The 21,598-nt window shown below is 36.7% G+C and overlaps 1 protein-coding gene across 6 annotated transcripts in view; it reads left to right on the top strand.

Annotated features, from left to right (window-relative positions):
- dot1l (DOT1-like histone H3K79 methyltransferase) overlaps positions 1 to 21,598 on the top strand; it is a 98,454-nt gene that overhangs the window by 35,174 nt on the left and 41,682 nt on the right. For all 6 annotated transcript variants that reach the window (XM_043721189.1, XM_043721193.1, XM_043721188.1 and 3 more), the window contains 11 exons: positions 3,024 to 3,103; positions 6,056 to 6,124; positions 7,571 to 7,677; positions 8,503 to 8,544; positions 8,759 to 8,836; positions 9,270 to 9,489; positions 10,605 to 10,718; positions 14,735 to 14,826; positions 15,645 to 15,746; positions 19,555 to 19,692; positions 20,255 to 20,380. In XM_043721189.1, the coding sequence (XP_043577124.1) occupies positions 3,024 to 3,103; positions 6,056 to 6,124; positions 7,571 to 7,677; positions 8,503 to 8,544; positions 8,759 to 8,836; positions 9,270 to 9,489; positions 10,605 to 10,718; positions 14,735 to 14,826; positions 15,645 to 15,746; positions 19,555 to 19,692; positions 20,255 to 20,380 (1,168 nt within the window). The remainder of the gene's footprint in view (positions 1 to 3,023; positions 3,104 to 6,055; positions 6,125 to 7,570; positions 7,678 to 8,502; positions 8,545 to 8,758; positions 8,837 to 9,269; positions 9,490 to 10,604; positions 10,719 to 14,734; positions 14,827 to 15,644; positions 15,747 to 19,554; positions 19,693 to 20,254; positions 20,381 to 21,598) is intronic.

Below are 21,598 nucleotides of genomic sequence, written 5' to 3'. Positions count from 1 at the left end.
ACAGCAGTAGTATTATTGTCTAATACTACTTGTGACTTTTCAAGGTTTTTTTTGGTCTGTACCCACACCATTATTTCTAATGTCCCCCAAGTATGTATCTTTGACTACCTCATGTTTTTAGTCCATTTTGTCCCTCTGACATCATCTGAAGATTATTGCATTCACATGTTATGACACCCAAATTTACCACTATGTCCCTTAAATCCTCCATTTTTTGCTAAACAAGAAGACTGTTTACTTGGCATGTAGCACTGGTATTTTTCTCTTAAATATTGGGAAGAGCAGGAACCATTAATTTTGGTCTCTGCTCTGAACTTTGATCTCCCCCAGGTACTGACTTGGCTTTCTACTTTGCTTTCCCCTGTAAATGTTCTATTTTGAGGTTATTTTTCTTGTGGATTATTTTCCAAAACCAGATCGGAAAATTGCCATGCCAGCTATAAATGTAATGATGAAAAACTGTCTTAGTTCTTTCCTATTTTGAATGCTACCTCAAACTACATCTGGTTCGTTCAAATGTTTTGTTATCACAGCTGTTTCATAACCTTATTTGTGCAAATCTTCCTGTTTCTTAAGATTTGGTTCTTGACAAAGCTCATTAATATTGCACTATTGCTCAATTCATTTCAGACATCATGCAATGCAAGCTTTTTGACAGTAACGCTGCTTCATTGCCTTGTTCTGACTCTCTCTTACATTTTGAAAGCAGACTAGATGAAAGATAGAGGGAAATTTTAAAAAGTGCAAAACTTGAAATGAACACTTTTTAAATGGAAAATGTCGGTATGTTTTGTAAGTGACAGATCAGGAGTGAGAAATGTTCAAGATGGGTATAGTTTTCCTACCATTCTTGTTACAGTTAGTCATGTTTTTATAGAAGGTATGTCATTATTCTTTCAATTTTATTCTTTCCATGCTTATTTATATATAGATATTTGCTCTTGATTTTCCTTTATCTTGATTGTTTGTTTTTTCCATCTTTAAATTGGGATTTTATATTCCAAACTCGTTTGGCTAATTTTTGACAAAAAATAGTTTTCCCTGACGTGTTTAAGGTTGAGGGGTGACCTTTAGAGGTTGATAAAACCATGAGGGGCATGGATAGGATAAATAGACAAGGTCTTTTTCTCGGTGTGGGCTTCCAAAATTAGAGGACGTAGTTTTAAAGTTGAGAGGGGAAAAATATAAAAGGAACCGAAGGAACTTTTCCCACCAAAGATGGGGTGGGGGTGGATGTATGGACTGAGCTGCTAGTGGAAGTGGTGGAGGCTGATACAGTTTACAGCATTTAAAGGGTGTTTGGATGGGTACAGGAAGGATTTAGAGGGATATGGGCCGAAAAATGGCAAATGGGACTAGATTAATTTAGGATATCTGGTCAGCATGGATTAGTATGATCCAAGGGTCTGTTTCCGTGCTGTGTAACTGACTCATATTGAAGCAGTTGGTTATTACACGTTACTTGGGTTGATCAAACATCAGTTGAAAACTATTTTCATGTTGTTTGGTGTATCTGGGGCAAGCCAAGCCTCCAAGTATAGAATACTGCATTTAGCTGCACTTTATAAGATGAAAGTTTTTTCTCTGCAGTTAGTTTAGAAAATTTATAAGCTAGGTTGTCTTGGATAGCAGATTCTAGCATAGGCATGACAGTCCCTTTTGATGTTTTTTTTTAAATTTGTGGATGCATTGAAAAAAGGCTGCATGCAACCTTCTTCACCTGAAAATAGTCCAATTCATCTTTAAATGGGTTTACCCATGGTTAAACCTCAGCAAAGGCTGTCTGGGCAAAAGGTAATATGGCTTCTGTCCTAAGCATCAATGTAATTGAACTGTATCAATTAGATTTTTTTAAAGTCAGCTAAAAGTGTGCTGCCCACTATTTACAAGTTCCAGGCATAATGAAAAACATAAATTATGGTCACTCTTTGTGTTGACAAGGGAAATTGTTGTTATCTAGCACTGAGATAAAAAGCCTAGGATCTGTTATGAGAAAATCTTAACTGATCCTCTGGCCATATTTTGCTTTATGCAGACTTGGACTATACATAATAACTGTGATGATTAACTCTCTTGTTCAGTCATTCTGTTGCTGCATTTTTTAAAAAAACCTGAGATGTTTCCAGACTGAGGTCTTGTATGTGCAGAAGAGATTGAAAGGAGATCATCTGTTGAATAAAGCTAACAGAGTTTTTGCAGGAATGATGTGTTAGCTGTAGGATTCTTTTGTTTGCCTATACATGGTTCTGTTGTAAACCGTCTAAGATTTTTGCAGACAGAAACAAGAATACAGGAATTGGGTTCAAAGCCTTTTTTTAAGTCATTTTTATATGGCATTAAATGTTAAGAACTACGTTGGTGTACATAAAAAGACTTTCGTTTAGGTGGAGCACAAGTATCTATATACCTATTACCTGCTGTCATGGAATACTTTGTACATCTCAAATTGCACAAGAACTGAAAAAACACATTTGATAATTGAAGGCTGAAGTGTTAATTTAAATTTAACAAAGCAGATAACTGTTTTGAAAGGTTAAAGGGCTATCTCAAAAACTTATCAGAAGTGAAGGTATGCTTTTGAACTAAATGAAATTCAGGTATAATTTATCATTGACAATCAAGAAACACGACTGCCAACGTCGGGTCAAAGATTACAATCATTACAATCCATCAGGTACGTAGGCTTTAAAAAAAATAAATGTAACCAGAAGATAACAGTAACCCAGTATAAAGCAAGATCAATAATTACTAAACATAATGAATACGGAAGTCAATGTTGTAACTCCTCATTCAAATGAAACAACTGAACTTCAGCCTTAGCTCACTGATTCAGTACGATTTTCTGTAAATTGCATTAAATACTATTGGCTTTTTTTTTTTGGCCAAAACCGATTTCAGTAATGTAAGGATTTTTCTAATGACATTTATCAGGACGTCATTTAATAACTGCCAAAATTCATTATTAAAATGTACGCTGTTTAATCTTGTGGTTGATATATTATATTTAAAATCTTAATTTGCAGTGTTGTGTTTGTGAATAATTTTGCCTTTGGCCCTGAGGTGGATCACCAGCTGAAGGAGCGATTTGCGAACATGAAGGAAGGTAATAATAATTAAAACTTTTATAATCAGTAGAAATTTGATAGCTCAAACCAGAATCACTGTTATTAAAATGTGACATCTCAAGGTTGTTGATCTTTGTTTGTGCTTGAACTTAATTTATATTATCAGATTGATATTCCCTTTATGGATAAATTTATGTTACCTTACATTTATTATGTAAGTTACGCAAAATTTCAAAATTCTGCAAGTTGCTGCATTAATTCTTTCAATCCTGATAATACTATGGTTATACGTGAAAATATCAAATAACAACAACAACTGAATAGAACTGCATATAGTTGCCAAATAAAGTCTATTTTCTTGAGCTGGATGGTACTCTAGTTTCAAAAAATTATTTTCCAAGATGTAAAACCAGCAATTTCGTCTATGTCTAATTGCCCTTCAGAAGGTGATGTCAAACATTCATCTTGAACTGCCACAGTTGTGTGAAGTCCACAGTGCTCTCAGGAAGAAGTTTCAAAATTGTAATTTGATGATCGTGAAGAAACCGTGATGTAGTTCCAAGTAAGGATGGTGTTTGCCTTGAGTGGGTGGACTTTGGTGTTCCTGACTATCTGCTCCTGTTATTGTTCATTGTGTTGGAGATTATGCCTTTAGAAGATGCTACTGAAGAAGCCATGATGAGTAGTAGATGGTACACACTGTTGTCTCCCATCAACCAATCAGGTCATACTCTCTATCTGTGTTCACCAATCCTGACCTTATCTCCCCACCCAAAATCGCCCCCTTTTTTTTGTACCTGCAGTTCCTTTTACACCACCCCCAGTCCGGATCAAGACTTTTTGCTATTCTGGCAAGCGGAGAGTATTCCATCATGCAGACTTGCGCTTCATTGATGCTGGATAGGCTTTTTGAAATAAGAGTTAGTTACTTCCTACAGTATTCCCAGCCTCTTTGACCTGCTCTTGTAGGCATATTATTTATATAGTTGGTTCAGATTGTTTTACATTAATAACTTATTATCAGGAATTAGTAGAAACTTAAGGAGGTTATATGGCATGAAGAAAACCTCCGTGCTAATAGGCAGAATGAACATAGTTTGAGAGTCAACTTTGCCAACTTTTGCAGAAAATTCTAATAAATTAATGAGCAGCATAGATTAAAATTGAACTTGAAGATGTGATGTACTTGGATTTCCAGAAGGCTTTTGACAAGATGCCAAACCAAAGATGTATCTTTGACAGGTCTCCCAATCTGCATTGGGAACCAAGGCATGAGATGACAATGGTGCTGACGTTAATTTTGAAATCCATCTCTGGAGGCAATGGGGATGCCAGAGTATTGGAGGACCATTAATTTGGTACCATTATTAAAGAAGGGTTATGGTGCTCAACCAGGGAATAATTGGACAGTGAGCCTAACATCAGTGGTAGGGAACGTAGTGGAAAAAATTTCTGGTGGACAGAATTAATCTTCACTTGGAGAGGTTTGCATTACTTGCTGACAAGTTTGAGTTTTTCAAGAGCTTTTTCCGGGCACAAGTCAGAAATCTGATGGAAGATTCCCCATTTTCCTGGATCAGTGCAGTTTCACAGATTTGGCACCACATCCGCAAGCATTTCTCCTTCCACTGCTTTTGCTCAGTGAACAGTATTGTATACTGTTTCCAATATCCACTGCAGAAATTAAAAAAAAAATCCTTAGAGAGCATCTTTACAAAACCATAACCACTTCAATCTAAAAGGACAATAGTGGAAACATGCGAACACCACCACCTGCAAGATTTCCTCCAAGCCATTCACCATCCTGACTTGGAAATATATCAATGTTCCTGAGTCAAACACCTTTAATTTCCCCTCCCCTAATGACATTGTGGGTCGACTGACAGCATGTGGACTGCAACAGCTCAAGAAGGCCACTCGCCACTAACTTCGTGGAAAGCTAGGAATGGGCAATAAATGTTGGCATGCCCATGTCCCATGAATGGAGGTGACTAGATGTATGGATGAGGATAGTGCAGTGGATCTAGTCTACATGCACTTCAGTAAGGCTTTTGACAAGAGTTTGTGTTTTGAACAGTCTCTTGAGTAAGATCCCATCAGCTCTGAGGAAATTTTGCAAATTGGGTCCAAAATTGGCTTAATGCTAGAGAGGTCAAAAATTGCTTTTGTGACTGGAAGCCTGTGGTTGGTGAGACCGCATCTGAAGTACCATGTACAATTTTAATCTTTATTTAAGAAAACATTAGAAGTAAGTCAGAGATGCTTGTAAGTATGGTTCCCTTTGAGCAAGTTGACAACTAAGGGAGACAGTTGAAAAATAATGGATCTCCCATTTAAGACCGATCAGGAAAAACTTTATCAGAGAGCTGAGAGTTGTTGGAATTTTAAGGCAGAGATTGAGATAAATTCTTGACTTAAATATCAGAAGGAAGAGGGAATAGAAAGACAAGGGCAGTTGATGCCAAAATTGGACAGTAATATTCTTAGCAAATGGCATAGTTGACTGCAGAGGCCAAATGGCTTACTCCTGATCTAATGAATGTATGTTACAGGTGAATTAAAATTGGGAATAAATTTTGCCACAGCTTAGTTTGCTTCTGTTTCCATGTTCCCATAGGTGAACACAGGCATGATGGCATACCAAATTAAAACGGCTTGACAAGAGGGTGGTTGTGTTGTTCAAGGTTTATCCTCAAGCCAGTCCTAAATTTCCTCTTTGATTTTAATCATCCTGTGTCACCACATTCCACCTGTGCAGTCATTGGAAGTAGTCTGCTTCTGTTTAGTCTTATCCATGGAGCTTTACATGATGGGCGTGTAAAGAAATGTGCCATTTAATGTAAGGTAGAATTTGCAACCTATGCTCCACTCAAGACTTTTTATGCAAAAATGGAATTTTATGGATTCTTCATTTTGTGTGAACATTGTGTTTAAATTTCACAAGGTGTGAAGTACATTTTGAGCAATGTCATTAATTACCATTGTTTCAGGTGGCAAAATTGTCTCTTCCAAACCCTTTGCACCATTAAATTTCAGAATAAACAGTCGGAACTTAAGTGGTAAGTTTTTCTTTAGCTTGGTTTCTTTCTTAGCCTAAGTTAGTTCCAGCAGATTTTATATTTACTAATTGTGTGACCTTTCCATGCAGTCCCCTTTTCTATTTGAAATTGGCGCTGATGTCACTGTGTTGGTCGTGGAACAAGTATTGTTCCGTGAAATCCAAATTGAATTTTTTTTTTTGTTGCAAAATGATCTTAATGCTTAAATTCCCTTTATGCATTGCACCTTTGGGTCACCTACACAACCCTTCGTAAGCGCTTCAGCAGAAACTCCAAACGGCATACACAAGTTGCTGTTCAACTGGCGCAAAGCATGGTGGTACAGTGGTTAGTACTACTGCGCCTCAGTACCAGTGACCCAGGTTTAATTCGAGCTTTGGGTAACTGTCCATGTGGAGTTTGCATGTTCCCCCATGTCTGCTCCACGTGCTCTGGTTTTCTCCCATAGTCCAAAGATGTGCAGGTTAGGTCGATTGGGCATTGCTTATAGTGTCCAGGGATGTCTTGGCTAGGTGGCTTAGGAATAGTTAATGTGCGGTTATGGGGATAGGGTGGAGAAGTGGGACTCAGTGGGTTGGTGCAGACTTGATGGGACGAATAGCCTCTCTCTGTACGGTACCAATTTGATGCCTTATTGTAGAACATGAATTAGCATTGAACAAGAAGTTGCTCAGGTTTTTGAGAGTTTAATACAGTTTTAATATGATTGACAGCAAAATCTTGCATTTATGTAATGTCTTGTAGGGGGCATCTGAGGATGATTAAGAAAGCGGCGCCTGGTATAGGGTGATAATCAAAGAGTTGAGTGAGTTGAAAACATGATCAGGGAAGGAAGCCTAGAAAATAGAGCCAAGATATTTGAAAACTTGGCTCCAGTGTGGGGTATGGATGGTCAAGGCTAGAATGTAGTTGTCGTAGATTAAATCAGTGAGATAGTTACACTAGACTCCATATGACTGGCATACATTGGAGTTGTGAACAATGGATTATGAGCCAGCAGAATTTGTCATCGGACAGAAAGTGGTCTGTGAAGTTTAGGTTGAGATTTTGGCGTTATTGACGTTGACATTGACGTTGACATAAAACACTTCAAATATAGATGGGAGAAAAATCTGCCATATGTTGAAATGATAATTCTGTTTTGAAGCAAGATTTTGAAAGTGTTCTCTTTTAAGCTGCAAGTTATCTTTATAATACTTTGACATCTTAAGTGATGTTGATAATTATAAATATTAGATGTAAATTCTCAGGTTTTTTTTTAATAAACGACACATTGGAATATATTTGTTCAAATTGAAGCAAATTCTGGAGTTTATTCAATTATCTCAAGTTTGTTCATTGTTAGCAATTTGGACAAGTTACAGTAAACAATTTTCAATTTGTGTAATATCTAATAGTTCAGATTCCAATAATGTATGACAGACATGTTTGTTTTGTGCTTTAAAGACATTGGCACTATCATGAGAGTTGTGGAGTTATCACCATTGCGAGGCTCCGTTTCATGGACTGGTAAACCAGTCTCCTACTACCTGCATACAATTGATCGGACAATAGTAAGTATGATGTTGTGTTGCTTAAGTTGCTGGTATGTGTCAGTAATTGTTCACAGGCATTGGGAGGGAGTGATGTCATTCATGACTTTTGCTGTGGTTTTAATAGTATATGATTGGTGGGATTGCAGCTGAATAATTCTTCTAAATGCTGTGGAGAAATATGCTACAGAAGGTTAAAACATTGTATGAAAAGGTGAGCTTAAGCTTTTCATATTTTTAAACCTGCATTTCCTTCCAGAAATCTTCAAGCTCTTATATATAAATTGATTTATTTCCAGTAGAGAGTTTTGACCTGTGTATGCTATAGTAACTTTATACATCATAGCAGTTCCAGTTTTCCTCCTTTACTGAAAAATGTGTTTCAGTTCAGTTTAATATAAAAGGGAATGTGGATGGCTTGAATCAATATCAAGATTGTTTTTGAAGTACTGGGGATTCTACTGTTACCACTGGCTGGGCTGATTGTGGAAGATTTCAGTGAGTTGAGCATGGCCTACTGCAAGAAGTCTGATTTCTTTTAGTTACACTTAGAGCCGAAGAATATTGCATAGCATTTCTATCTGGAAAAAATGTCTCGTGCATAGATGGTACACTTTCTTGAGGGAGATGGATCTTGCTGCTAGAGCTAAGTGTTTTTGTGGTCTTCAGTGTGGTTCTCCTTATCTTGATAAGTATGCCTGGGCTTGGATTGAAAGGGTTGGGTACACCTGTCTTGGCTTTTGTTGAATCCTTAGCCTGTTTGCCAGATCATCTAATTGGCAATGAAACCTTTTTTTAAGACATAACAATAAGAAAACAAAACATTTCTTTTCTTTTTCATTTCAGCTTGAAAACTACTTTTCTAGTCTCAAAAATCCAAAACTCAGGGTGAGTCTTTTTTAAAGTTGTTGCCAACTGTTGCAAACCTCTTGTATTTCAAGTTAGTGAAGGTTCTTCTTAATGTAACATATCTGTTTCTCGCTCTTGGATTCTGCAAGTATAATTATCTGAAATGTACAGTACATTGCAAATCCAATTTTCCACTATCTCTTCCCGCACTTCATTTATGTATTTCGAATTATAGTTGTAACAATTTTTACAGGAGGAACAAGAGGCAGCTAGACGCAGACAACAAAAGGAAAATAAAGAAAATAAGAGTAGTACAACGACTCCAACCAAGGTATGTTCTACATTCAATTTGAATGAAATACATTTTAGCAGATTGTCTAACCTTGAAGCCATTGCAAAAAGTTATTTGGGAGCTGTAATTTGCATTTCATCATTGACAATGTAATTTGCTCCTCCTTGATTTATTTCAGATTGGAACTATTGCAGATGTTTATGATGAACTGAGTGCTTACTGTGTAGATACATTTAGCTTTTTAATTATCAATGGTGCTGAGTCAGAAAAAGATTAAATATTTAAATGACTATTTGTTGGCCTATTTCACCTTTCAGGCTTAATATAATTAGCACGGTTGAAAACATTTGGAATATGGTAGAGGAAGCATTACGTACTTAGAATCACAAGTATGTCGTGACTTCCTGTGTTAACAGTGAATGGATATTGTATTTTGTTTTTAGTCTAATAATTGTGACATTATCATTGGCAGGATTCTGGTCCTGAAGAGGATAAAATTGGGGTAACCGGGATCAAAAAAGCATCTTCACCTGCGAAGCCACGGAAGAGCAAGATAATTAATAAAAGCAAGAGAATTGCAGTTAGAAAAAGAGGCCGCCCCAAGAAAATGAGCACTGCAAGGAATACCAAGACAAATCAATCTGCACTGGATCTTTTACATGCGCAGACTCTGTCAGCATCCTCACCTCAGGGTAAGTTAAATCTTAGGTGCAATTTGTTTTACTCAATATGGGTCGACAATTTAAAGTTTGATCTGCTGAGTTTGTGCTTTTTGTATTTATATTAATTAAAAATCTTGTAGTTGTGTGTTGTCTTAAATGTTAGAGTTGTGTTCACTCGTTTAAAGTGTAATGAAATAGGCTTCTGAATTTGCCCAAGAAAGGTTAGCATATTTGTTTGGGGTTCTTGGAAGATACATCTCAAAAATTTGTCATTGATAATTTGTTTCTTAGCCAGTTGGAGTGAATATTTTTTAATTGACTAATATGAAGCTTCGTTTGTGACTGTCCTGAATGTTTCTCCTCCTTTCTAATGGTTTACAGATGTATGAATAGTACATAGTTTAGATGAACTAATCACCTTCAGTTGTTCCACAACTTAACTAAATGATTCTTGGGAGAGGTTCTCTGTGCAAGTTTGAAAAGGGTTAACTGAACTTTTATTGCACTTGGATGTTTAACCTGATTGCTCACTGATTTATCCTATAGTTTTAAAAGTGTACTTTATACTACACATTTTGAATGTCCATTCTCTCCCGCAATATATGTACAGATTGCAGGTCCCCACTTAAAAGGATATCCTTATCAGAATGCGGTATTTATTACCTGTTTATAAAGATACGTGATCACTAAATTTCCTCACTTTTTTTGAGTGGTTGCTGATGGATCTTACACCAAATGTTAGAAGACACGTAAATTTTAGAATAAGGACAATTTGGATACATAAATGGAAGTGGACAGTAATAGCATTTAAAATATTGATGTTAATCAGGAATTCATGACTGAAACTGAATTTAAAAAATACTTAATTGGCATGAGAAATTATTTCCTTTTTTTAATTTTGTACTTTAACATTATAAGAAACTTTTTGTTACAAATATTCTAATTGCACAGATGAAGTCCAGTGCTAATTTCATGTTGCTGGAGATATGATTAGTGCAGGTATTGCAGTAATATTTTAGTAGTTTTAAATGATTTAGTTGAGACGATTTGTATTCAAGCCTGAGTGATATTTTGTTTTGCCATCAGGTTTAGACTTGATTATAACTGTGAGTTTGTGAAAATTTTGTGCTGATTTCATTTTTCAGATGCGTACAAGTCACCTCATAGTCCATTTTACCAACTACCTCCCAAAGTGCAACGCTATTCACCCAATCAGTTTTTACTGGGTCCTACACCACCTGCACTACAAAAGCTGCTAGGTATGTACTGCTGCATTTTGATATTTGTCTACATGTAATTTTATGGCTATTCAATCTTAGTTACACAAATCATTGTTTCTTTCTGCTATTCAAGCAGTTATCAAGGCTTCAGCATTACAGAGGAACCTCGATTATCCGAATGAAATGTGTGGGCGTTATTTCATTGGGTTAATTGATTATTCGGTTAATTGATTTCCTCCTGTGGCTCGGGAATTTTCTGTTAAGTCTGTTCCCTGTTCAGGAGACTAGGCAGCAGCACACTGCATGTGAGCCCCCTCCCCCAATTCTGCCTGCTGTCCGAACCCTGTCCACGCTCCTGGCCCAATCTCCTCCTTTCTCCCTCTTCTCCCCCCCCCCCAACCTCCGTAAGACTGCTTCTGCTGCCTTCGTGGGGTAAGGTAAGTCTTCAAACAGCATGCACACAACATTTTTGCTGCAACTTTTTAAAAAGTTTCACCTCTGCCATGTACAGGACAATGTTGGGGAGATTATCTAGGGAAAGGGGGGTTTAGGGTTCACTCCTCTGTAGCACTCCAGGGAAAGTGTGGGGGAGAGAGAGAGAGAGGGGTCAGTCATTTAGAGACAGTGCCTAGGCTCCCAGCCATGTCCAGGACTGTTCTCCGTAGCATTTCAGTAAGCCAAGTTCATTTTTAATCATTGTAAACAAAAGGCAAGATCAAGGTTGAAATAGCTCTTTGGTTCTACTGGGATATTGAGATCTCCTTGGGATAATCCGAAATTCGGATAATTGATATTCAGATACTCGAGGTTCCTCTGTATTTTGTTTAACCTCTGCTACTGTATTCCATTTTCTAACTACTGCGACTTTAGTTTTACAAGAATTCAAATTGCCCAATTCTTCAGCCTTTTCCAATTATTTTCACCTGATATAATTCACTAGTCCAGTTCTTGACTGGACCTACTTGATGTAATTATAGCCATACAGTTTAATTGATCACTTGCATCTTCAGTTCTATTTGAAGAAACCCAAGTCCCTTTTTTTTTTGTCAACTTTGTTACTCTCCAGTTGGAATTAAAATTCTGTCACTGTCGCTTTCAAACTTGAGGTTGAAGATCATTGATTAACAAACCTGTATCAATCACCGAGATTTTGGTGCTTATTGTATCCAGTTTGCTTTTGATGTGTCTAAGGAAATTAATTAATCGATTTTTTTATGCCTTCTATTATTTACCTGTTGGAAAACTCAAAAGTATCTTGTCAACCCAAAATAGGTTACATTCAGGTTGGCCACACTGTCTCAAATTGTCATAACTTGTCCTTTTCAATGTCTCTGAAATGCAGCTTATATCCCTTGCTTACAAATCAGATTTACAGGTATTTAATGTTGCAACTCTGGTTTCCATTATGGAGCAAATGTTTGAAGTACTATGAAAATTGCACTGTAGAACCTTAGTTTGTTCATTTACAGGACAAAAACTAACCATTTTAACTCCTTCAAGAATAGACAGACATGAGGAAGAAATTGTGTATATTTGTACACATGATTTGAGCAGGGTTATGGAGTGAAAACTGTGCCTATATAATTGTACAGCAAGAGTGTGGAATTGGTGTAAATGGTTGCAATAAATAGTTAGTCAATTTCTTGGAAATTATGTGAAAGGAACCAAAGATGGAAATTGAAATTAACATTTTTGGGCCTGTTAGTTTGAATAAATGCCAGTGACTTGGATAATGTTTGAATTCTTGACATGACATGAGAGCTTCTCTAAGTTTAAGTAATACTACAATTACAGTGAGAAATTCTTTCATTAGCCAAGTAGATTCTTAACATTTCAGTCACTGGTGTTTGAGGATTAGTAACACTGACCTGTAGATACCGATTGTAGCTTGCTTACCACATTGACATGAGCTTATATGAAGTAGGCTGAAATACTGCTGATTGTAAATTTGGGCGTGCTGGTCAAAGATTTTTTATTTATAAAATAGTGATTTTTTTTTTTGAAGCTTTGGTTTGAATACTGGGACACAGGACTTTTATCCCTCGTGCCTTAGCAAAAGTGAGTTTAAGTACAGTTAGTAGTAATGATTCCTTGGTGGATGAAACCAGCTGACCTGTTTTTGCTCTGGTTTAAAATTATGAAGAAAGCTGGCAGGAATAAAATCCATCAGACTGCTTGCGCTTTATTAACCAGAAACTGATGCAATGTGACAGGTCTCTGTTACGGCCAAATGAATGGATAGACCTTTGAAGCTGAGCAACCTTCGTTGATCTTGGCTGAAGATTGCAATCTCCAAGGCAAAAGTATCCCCCTTCTGTATAACCCAACCACATGGGATGCTGCTGGTAAAATTGCGTTTATTTTTAACTCCATTACATCTATCTGAACCAAGTTAGGATTAAGTTTTTATGTTGCTTTTTTTTCACCTTTAAACCTTTTAAAGAAGTGTGAAGTTAGTCTAGAATGGGAGAACAAAAGGAATATTTTAGAGAGATTGGTGAAAAGCAGCAAATCATAAGGAACAGTAGAAAGTTCTCCATCACTTTGCAGAGAAGCGAGTTGCTGATGGTGAATTGCAAAGATTTTGGGAGCAAGCATAGGTATTGGTGCAAGGATTGGGGGTGGTGGAAAATTGCAAGGGGACTGTGGAGCAAAGTTTAGAATTAGAGAAAGTTTCAAATTTTGAAATGGCAAGGCTGCAGCACTTAGTAGAGTTGGGAAAGGATAGACAACATTGAAATACAGATGTTCATATGGATGAATATGCAACATGCAGTTGGTATGAGTTAATGCTTATGGAGGTTAAAGCTGGGACGCCAACTGTAAGATGTTGAAGGTTATGGGCCAAATGCTGGCAAATGGGACGAGATCAGTTTAGGATATGTCTTAAATGTTGGACGAGTTGGACTGAGAGATCGGTTTCCATGATGTATAACTCTGTGTGTTGAGAAAAATTCATCTTTGAGGTCATGAAGGCATGCAATTAATGTTCTATTAAAAAGATAAATTGTACAAGTGAAAAATATTGCATAAGTGAAAGAAACTCATTGAAGTGAGCTAGTTATGCCTAGCGCTGCTTGAGATGATCACCAGCTGGGTTCACAGACTTGAAGCTGGATATATTTATTAGGAATGAATAGCATGAGTTGGTAGTTGGCCAGAGAATTTTAGTTACTTCATGTCTGTCTTTTGTTCATTTTCTTTTTTTTTGTTGAGCAAGGAATAGATTCTGTGTCGACGGTGGATTATAGCCAAAATATATTGGCTCAGGCTGCTATTGTCGATATAAGAAGGTGGAAAGGTTGAAGGAAATTGAGGAATGGGGAACTATTTCTAATTCCACAATATGTGATTTACTTTTGATCAGTGGGGTTTGGCCGTTTGGATGCAGTGAATGGAATGTTGTAAGGATGAGTTCTGGTACTTGAGGTTTGGTGGTGATAGGCAGTTTTCCATAAATTATTTTCTTCAGTGTCAAAGTGTCAAGTTATCACTCCTTGGATGTTGGACTGCCTTGCTGTTTCCTCCTGCTGTAACTATGACTCTGATTTTATCCTCCAATTATTTTACTTTATTGCATCTGCTTTGTATGTTGCCAGAGTGAACGCTGACTGTGGGAAGAACCGTATGGCTCTACCAGATGATGCACATTAGTATGGAGTGATAGAGTACATTGTGCATTAATACTCATCATCTTCAAAATGCACTTGTGTAAATTGTATTGGTGCAGTACTTGGAGAAGTGACCAGGTTTTAAATTCTGTTGTTGTTGAATTTGATTTAAATGTCCTTTTTATTGCTAGACTATTAATGTTTCTTCATCTAAAATTTCCATTTAAGTAGTTGGAAAGACAACTTTTGTTATTTCATCAATTACTTTGTTGAAGAAATCAATCACCAAGTGTTCTGGATTCTTCAAAATTCAAAATACTGTTCACGTTCTGAAAATTTTCTTCCAAGTACATGAAGTTGTTTTTTCAGTTTAATATGTTTTAATTTTAGGGATGTATTCATTTTAAAGAAGATAATGTATTAACTAATCTTGGTCAAATACAGAGTCTTTCAGGTTACAGTATCTTCAATTTATGGCATATATGAAGACACCTCAGTACAAGTCAAACTTACAGCAGTTGTTGGATCAGGAAAAGGTACAACACTTGGTCATTCTTCATTAAATTCTGATAATCAGTGAAACTTGTATGATTTGCTTAAAAGGACAGGATACCTTGTCAAAGCTTTTGGGTGCAAAGTTGTGCATGCAGCTATGTATGGCCAAATAGTGAAGGTTAAGTTTACTGCATAGTATCTCGGTGAAAGTGAGTGTTAGTGGAATTGATAAGTTCTTTTACCAGATGAAAACTTCACTAACTGCCCAGCACCAGATAAGCACTGCCATATCTAATTTTATTTTCTATTTCCTGTTCCCCACCCCGTCACTTTATTTTGCTCTGTTGTGAACAACCTCCCCCATCACCACCACCACCTTGCTTGCTCACCCACCCCGACTGGTCCTATGCTTTTTATTTTCCTCACTCTCCCATTTTCCCCTTCCTCTGCAGCTCTGAGGTTTTAATCTATTATAATTTACGCCCTCTACAGGTACTTGTGCAAAGGACAAATTCCTTTTTGTGATCAGAGTCTTAACTTTGATTTGATGTCTTAAGTGGAGCAGAGAACTTGATTTCCTTTGGCATGTTCACCAGAAAGGACAGTTCATGCAATGTCAAGAAACTCAAGTTCATGCTTAATCATGCCATTAGGAGAAATCTAGGATTTTTCTAAAAAGATCCTTGAGAAAATCTCTTGTTTCATTGCTTCTGTTTTAAAGGAAAAGCAAATTAACTTTAGCATGACAACCCTTAGCAAGGTCAAACTTGGTGTACAAATTGATGTAATTGATGTTTGAATTTGAGAAAATGCTGACCCTTCAGGTTGCAGTTAACACAAAGTAATTTTTTTTTTGCAGTTGAAGAACATGCAGTTGACCGGAACAGCGCAGCAATTGTTCAGGCACTGTCAGACACAGAAAGAAGAAGTCAGGCTTCTTTTTCAGCAAAAACTTGAAGAGGTATAAGTTATATGGCCACCTCTATAACTTTGAAGGTTACTGAGCCAGGAAGGTTTTCTAAGTATAGAATTTAGTTTTCCATTTTATCAGCAAAAGAGAAATTTATGTTTTCAATTGGTTCAACTCCTTGGAGTTCTGAGGAAAAGTCATGATGTTAGAGACAAAAAGGGCATTGTCGATTTGGTTGCTTTTGTTGGACACAATAAATTCTGTTATTCTTTTGGGTTTTGTGCTCCAATCTTTACCCATGGAAAAAGTATATAGTCGGCATGGGCTAGTTGGTCCAAAGGGTTAGTTTCCATGCTGTGTGGCTCTATGACTCTGGCTGTAATTATACCCCTCAAGGTTAATTGAGTTGAGATTCAACTGCCCTTTAGTAAGAAGAATTTCACTTGTGAATCCTTAGTCCTAGCCATTTGAGATTTTGTCTGCCTTCACTGAAGAGTTGATGCAATGGATGGAATAGAAACCTTTACCATATTGCCAACCTAACATTTTAAAGAAAAATGGGCACTTTTGCGATATGTAAAGACTTGCATTGGAAGCAGTGGCTCAGCCTTCACAGTCAGCCATGAAGAAATGATGCTCGCTGTTCATCTCTTACATCTGCCCAGAGGATTTCTTGTGGAATATAGAGTTGTGATGAGGTAAAATTAGTGTTTCTTCTAGTGCTGTCCTCGCTACAGGGCATCTGTGAAGAGGTCAAGAAACATCAAGACAACAAAAAGAGAATCCTGAGTGAGGCTTGCAGAATATTAAACCAAGAAGTATAAAAGAGTACTATTTCACAACTAATTTAATTGGAAAACTGTTTTAGAGTATAGCATAAAATGGTTTTCACAAAATTCTCAACAAAAGGAAAGCTAATCTCACATAGCATATTTCTTTACTTATTATCCATAAGTTGTTTGAATGATTTGCCTAGGGTTTTTTTGATTTTAAATAAAAGGGACCAAGGTTAACCATTTTTGTCAGTGAAACTTTGTTTCCTTCTACTCTGTCTTCATGGATATAGTGTATATACTTGTCTATAGGTCGACCTCCTTATTTTGGCCAAAAAGTGGTCTATTTCATATAACTCTTGTATAAGTTGGTCCTAGTTTTTCAGGGGCCTCTTCCTGACCATATATGCAGCCTTAAAGGGAATGATTTGCACATTTTTGATTCCAATACAATACCTGTGCCATCACCTGTTACACGCACCAGTATATATTTGCACACTGTGATTTTCAAATCTTTCAATTAATGTTGATAACTATATATACTGTATATACATACTGTATGTATTCATTTATGGAAAACTTGCATTTGACTTGTGCATTCAAATTTCTACAGTACCTTTATAGCAGGCCTCGACCTTGTCTTCCTGCTGTTGCTTCAGTTTCTTAGAAGTAGGTGTTGCGTACAGTTGCACTCTGAACTTAAAGTAAAATTCTCCCAAATTCTTCTGATCAAATGGCATCATGAAGAAACAAATATACAGCACAGTTTAAGCTAAAAGTTATTAAAGTTGCAGAGAAAAACAAAATAGCATAGCTGCAAGGAAGTCCTGTGTTTATGAAAAACTTGTTCAAGTTTGGAGGAAAAAAGCCTTACAGTTAAAGGCTATGCCAAAACAGAAGTATGCAAACCGAAGAAAGCTGAACAAGTGGCCACAACCAGAAGAAAAGTTTGCTGACTGGGTATTTCCGTGTTGTTAGAACGGAAGCATAATGACTTGACAATGTATAAGAATATGTGCCAAAAATGAAATGAAAAAAAATTGAAAAAAAAAAGCCAGTGCTGATAGTACAGTAGGTTTATGAAAAGGTATGATTTAGTTCTTAGATAGAAAACAAAGATTGCCCAACCTCTAGCAGCTGAACTTAATAGGTTAATTGGGTTCCATTGCTTTGTAATCAGAAATTGGAAGAAAAACAGGTGCAGGCTCTCCTGCATCGACAATATAGACAAAACCCCAATGAACTTTGATGTGCCAGGGAACAGAACTGTGAACCAGATTGGAGTAAAAACAGTTTTGGTTAAGATTGCTGGCCTTGAAAGGAGTTGATTCACTGGTGCTTGGTTGTATGGCAGATGGAACAAAGTTAAAGCTTCTGGTGATTTTTTTTTTAAGCAGAAACCTCTGCCCAGACAAGTTTCCGAAAGGCATTGTCCTTGTCCATGGAAAAGGGTGGTTGATGAAGATGGCTGGATTATGGAGGTCTGGAATATGTGACTAGGTGGACTTTAGAAAGGAGAAAAGCTTACTGGTTTGGGATATGTTCAGATCACCTGGAGAAAAATGTTATCAATTAACTTCAAACTTAACAATACTGTCATTGCAGTAATTCCTAGAAGTCTTATGAGCATGATGCAGCCACTGGATGTTAGAATCAAGAAACCTTTTAAGGACTTAGGACAGAAGAAGTGGTTCATTTGGATGCAAGAATGGGAAAAAAAATAAGCTTCACAAAGGGTGGCAACATGCATGTTCTATCATTTGCAACTGTGAGTGGATTGTTGAGTCCTGGAAGGAGATGAAAACTGAAATTATTATGAAAACCTTCAAAATATTTGTAAATGCTTTTAGATGGTATGGAAGATGGCTATTTATGGTCAAATGGAAGTGATGACAAAATCAATTGATCTCCTTGAGAGTGCAAATGAAGATGATCCATACGACGATATGCTTGACCCAGACGACTGGAATGAATTATTCAGTGGTGTAACTGATGAGGACCATGAATTTGAAGGATTCTAATGGACTTTTGCATGTATCAATAACTTATTTTAGCAGCTATCCATAATATTTGTGATGTATGGTGAGAAGAGTTTTGCTATCGATATCAGTTTTTTGTAAAGTTTTTATTATGTATGATTAACAGTTTCACGATCTCTTTCTAATAAAATAGTATCAGTCCAGTTTTTTTTTTTGTTTTTACTGCTCTGTTTTTATTTCATGAATTGTGTGTTGTACAAATATCCCCAGTAGATGACCTGACCACGTGCTGGTATGCCTATTAACATTTTCTACATATGTGTAGACCTACATGCGTTTTATGGTGCTGGTAACTGGAATACGGTATGACAGTACCGTTTTACCGTAGCAGGCAGAATGGAGACATTTTGTAGATAAATATTCATTGGCCATAGATCTTTCTTCTTTTGTCATTCATGATTTTATATAGAGATCTGGCTCTTGTTTGTCCATTTTTTGACTCATGCCAAGCATGAATTTCAATCCTCAAACAATACCTAGTGTATAAGTTGGCCCCCTAATTTCAGCGTTTAAAAAAAATCTTCAAAATCTGACCTTTCCACGAGAATATATGGTGAATCATTTCAGTATAGTAGTTTTTTGACTATAACGTTTACTAATTTTGTCCTAATTTTATGTTGAGGTAGGACTGCGTGTTGCCTTGTCCATGTTTTAGCTGATTTCACTGTTACCAAAAGTTGCCAATGTACCATTTCATTGTGGGTGTCAGATATTGCAAATTTACAACTTTGCCTTAACTGAAAAATACTAAGTATTAGTATAAGATGGGTATTTACTGAACAAACATTGTTCTGAATGGCTTTGGTTATGTTGTATGGTTTTAGATCCAATCAACAGACAGTATTAAATGCGGCAACAAACAAGTTAATTTTCCAAATTACTTGAGTCAAAAATATGATGCAGAATTTGGAACTAAATCTTTTGCTGAAAGTTAAATGAACAAATCAAAAAGATGCATGTGCATTGATTAAGTATGTTGTTGAGAGCCTTCTCAATTGTGGAGCATGTTAAATTTATACTTTCGATCACTCGTTTTATCCTCTGCAGTTGGGTATAAAGGCCATGACATTCAATGACTTACTCCAAGCACAGAAAGAGATCATCGCTCACAACAGGCAGCTAAAAGAACAGACAAAGCAGCTGGAAAAGGATAATGGGGATCTCAGGAAACACAGTCTACAGCTGGTAATTATTTCATGGGTTTGGAGTGGGATATAATTAAAAACATGATATTTTTGAATCTTGCTGCAGGCTGAGCCACTTGACCCTGTTGTGAGTTGCAATTAGAAGACATATGTTACAATACAAGTTATTGTTAGATTGAGCTGTGATTTTTAAATTTTATGTAGTGTTGGATACACTAATGTTTTTGCAATGTGATTATGGTTTTCTACAAAGCAAACTTATTTCCAGGTTCCAAGGAATGTAATGAATTATTTGGGCTCCATTCTGATTGCCATCAGTTTGTTGTGAGCTACTGAGTAGAGATGTGCAGCTTTGCCTTAGAGGGAGAAACTGAAAAAGCCACTATTTTATTCCCATGCAGCTCCTCAAAGACAGTAGGTGGTCTAGCTAGCAACAAAGGTTTGGTTTCCCTGTGCAGCATTTCTAAAACGAAATTACTTAAGTTGACCCGAAGCGAGTTTGGGGTACTGTGATTTAAGTTATGAAGAATCTTGAAAGGCAACATTTTATTTTGGTCAAGGTTGATGAAATGTATTTTTTACTTGGGTCACCAATGTTACAGCTGAAAGCCCGATGTGAAGAGCTAAATTTGGATTGGTCCTCTTTGTCTTTGGACAATTTGCTGAAGGAAAAACAAACTTTGAAGAGCCAGATCTCAGAAAAACAAAGGCACTGCTTAGAACTTCAGGTAAGATAGCAACAAACTTTTACTTTAGTCATTTCTAAAGCCAGAAGTCTGTATTTTGTTAGTTTAACTTTTTGCATAGGCAGTGGCTCTTGGATGAATCTGATTGCAAATTGAAATAAAGACCACCTTTACACAAAGGACACCACTGACTTGTCAGCCACTTCCCTTCAATGTGATAAGGAGGGAAGATGTATTTGTTGCACTGTTTGTTCCATTTATATCTGAGATGCCTTTGAGAATGAAGGAGAGTGTAGAAACTTGATCTTTACACGTGCAGTTGTTTAGTGTTGAGTTTTAAATGCAACGGTACACATGTACATGCTGATGGACATTGTGGTAGCTATTTCTATACTTGCTGGACTTGGTGAAAAGTGCCCACTAATGGAGAAAGTGCACTATTATAGTATGCTCACTCTACCACTGTGCACTTGAGAATTTTCCTTTGAGTTCAGTAATGTGGCCATTTTGCTTTTATATCTGTCAGACACTGAGGCTGACAAGAATGGGAATTGGCTAAGTTCCTCTTGCACAAATGGTTGTTTTTTGTTAACTTGAAGTTTTGTAGCTATAGGAATTGTGGAGGTTTTTGCTTCCTGTTTAGTTACTATTAAAAGGTCTCTAGTCTTTCTCCACCGTCCCATGCATGAGGTTAGAAATTGATGAAACTGTTTTCCAAGATTTTAACAGCCGCTGCTGAACTTAAAACATTTGAGAAGAGAAATGTTAATCTTTTATTTAAAGATGTTGAGTAACTTAAGAGTAAAGTTTTTGTTATCCCAGATAAGAATAATTAAATCTTGGGGAAATTTCATGGTATATTTGAGAAGTTAGCCAGTCTTGCAAATGTTAAATTGGACACTTTGCACCCATGCCCCCAATACCACCCATCAACCACTTGACATTGTATTGACTAGGAAATGGCTAAAATGATTGCTGCCAGTTATCATGAGGTTTACAATAGAATTTTTGTGTGAGCCTCTGTTTTGCAGTGCGTCATAGGATATTATTACTGTGCACTTGAACCAAATGAAACCTTTTTGGGACCGTGATTAAAGTCAGTTTATGATTAATGCTGCTCAGAAAATAATAGTTACTTTTATATCAGTATTAGCAGAGTGTTTGTGCTGGCTGCTACAAATTGTGGGGGATCCTAATGTGAAACAGCTGGATTCACAAAGGATGGCATCGTGTAACACTGTTTATTGAAACTTACAGATT

The sequence above is a fragment of the Chiloscyllium plagiosum genome, chromosome 31, assembly GCF_004010195.1.
Source record: "Chiloscyllium plagiosum isolate BGI_BamShark_2017 chromosome 31, ASM401019v2, whole genome shotgun sequence".
Lineage (NCBI taxonomy): Eukaryota > Metazoa > Chordata > Chondrichthyes > Orectolobiformes > Hemiscylliidae > Chiloscyllium > Chiloscyllium plagiosum.
Note: the sequence above shows the minus strand (reverse complement) of the source record. Positions and strands in the feature narration are given on the sequence as shown.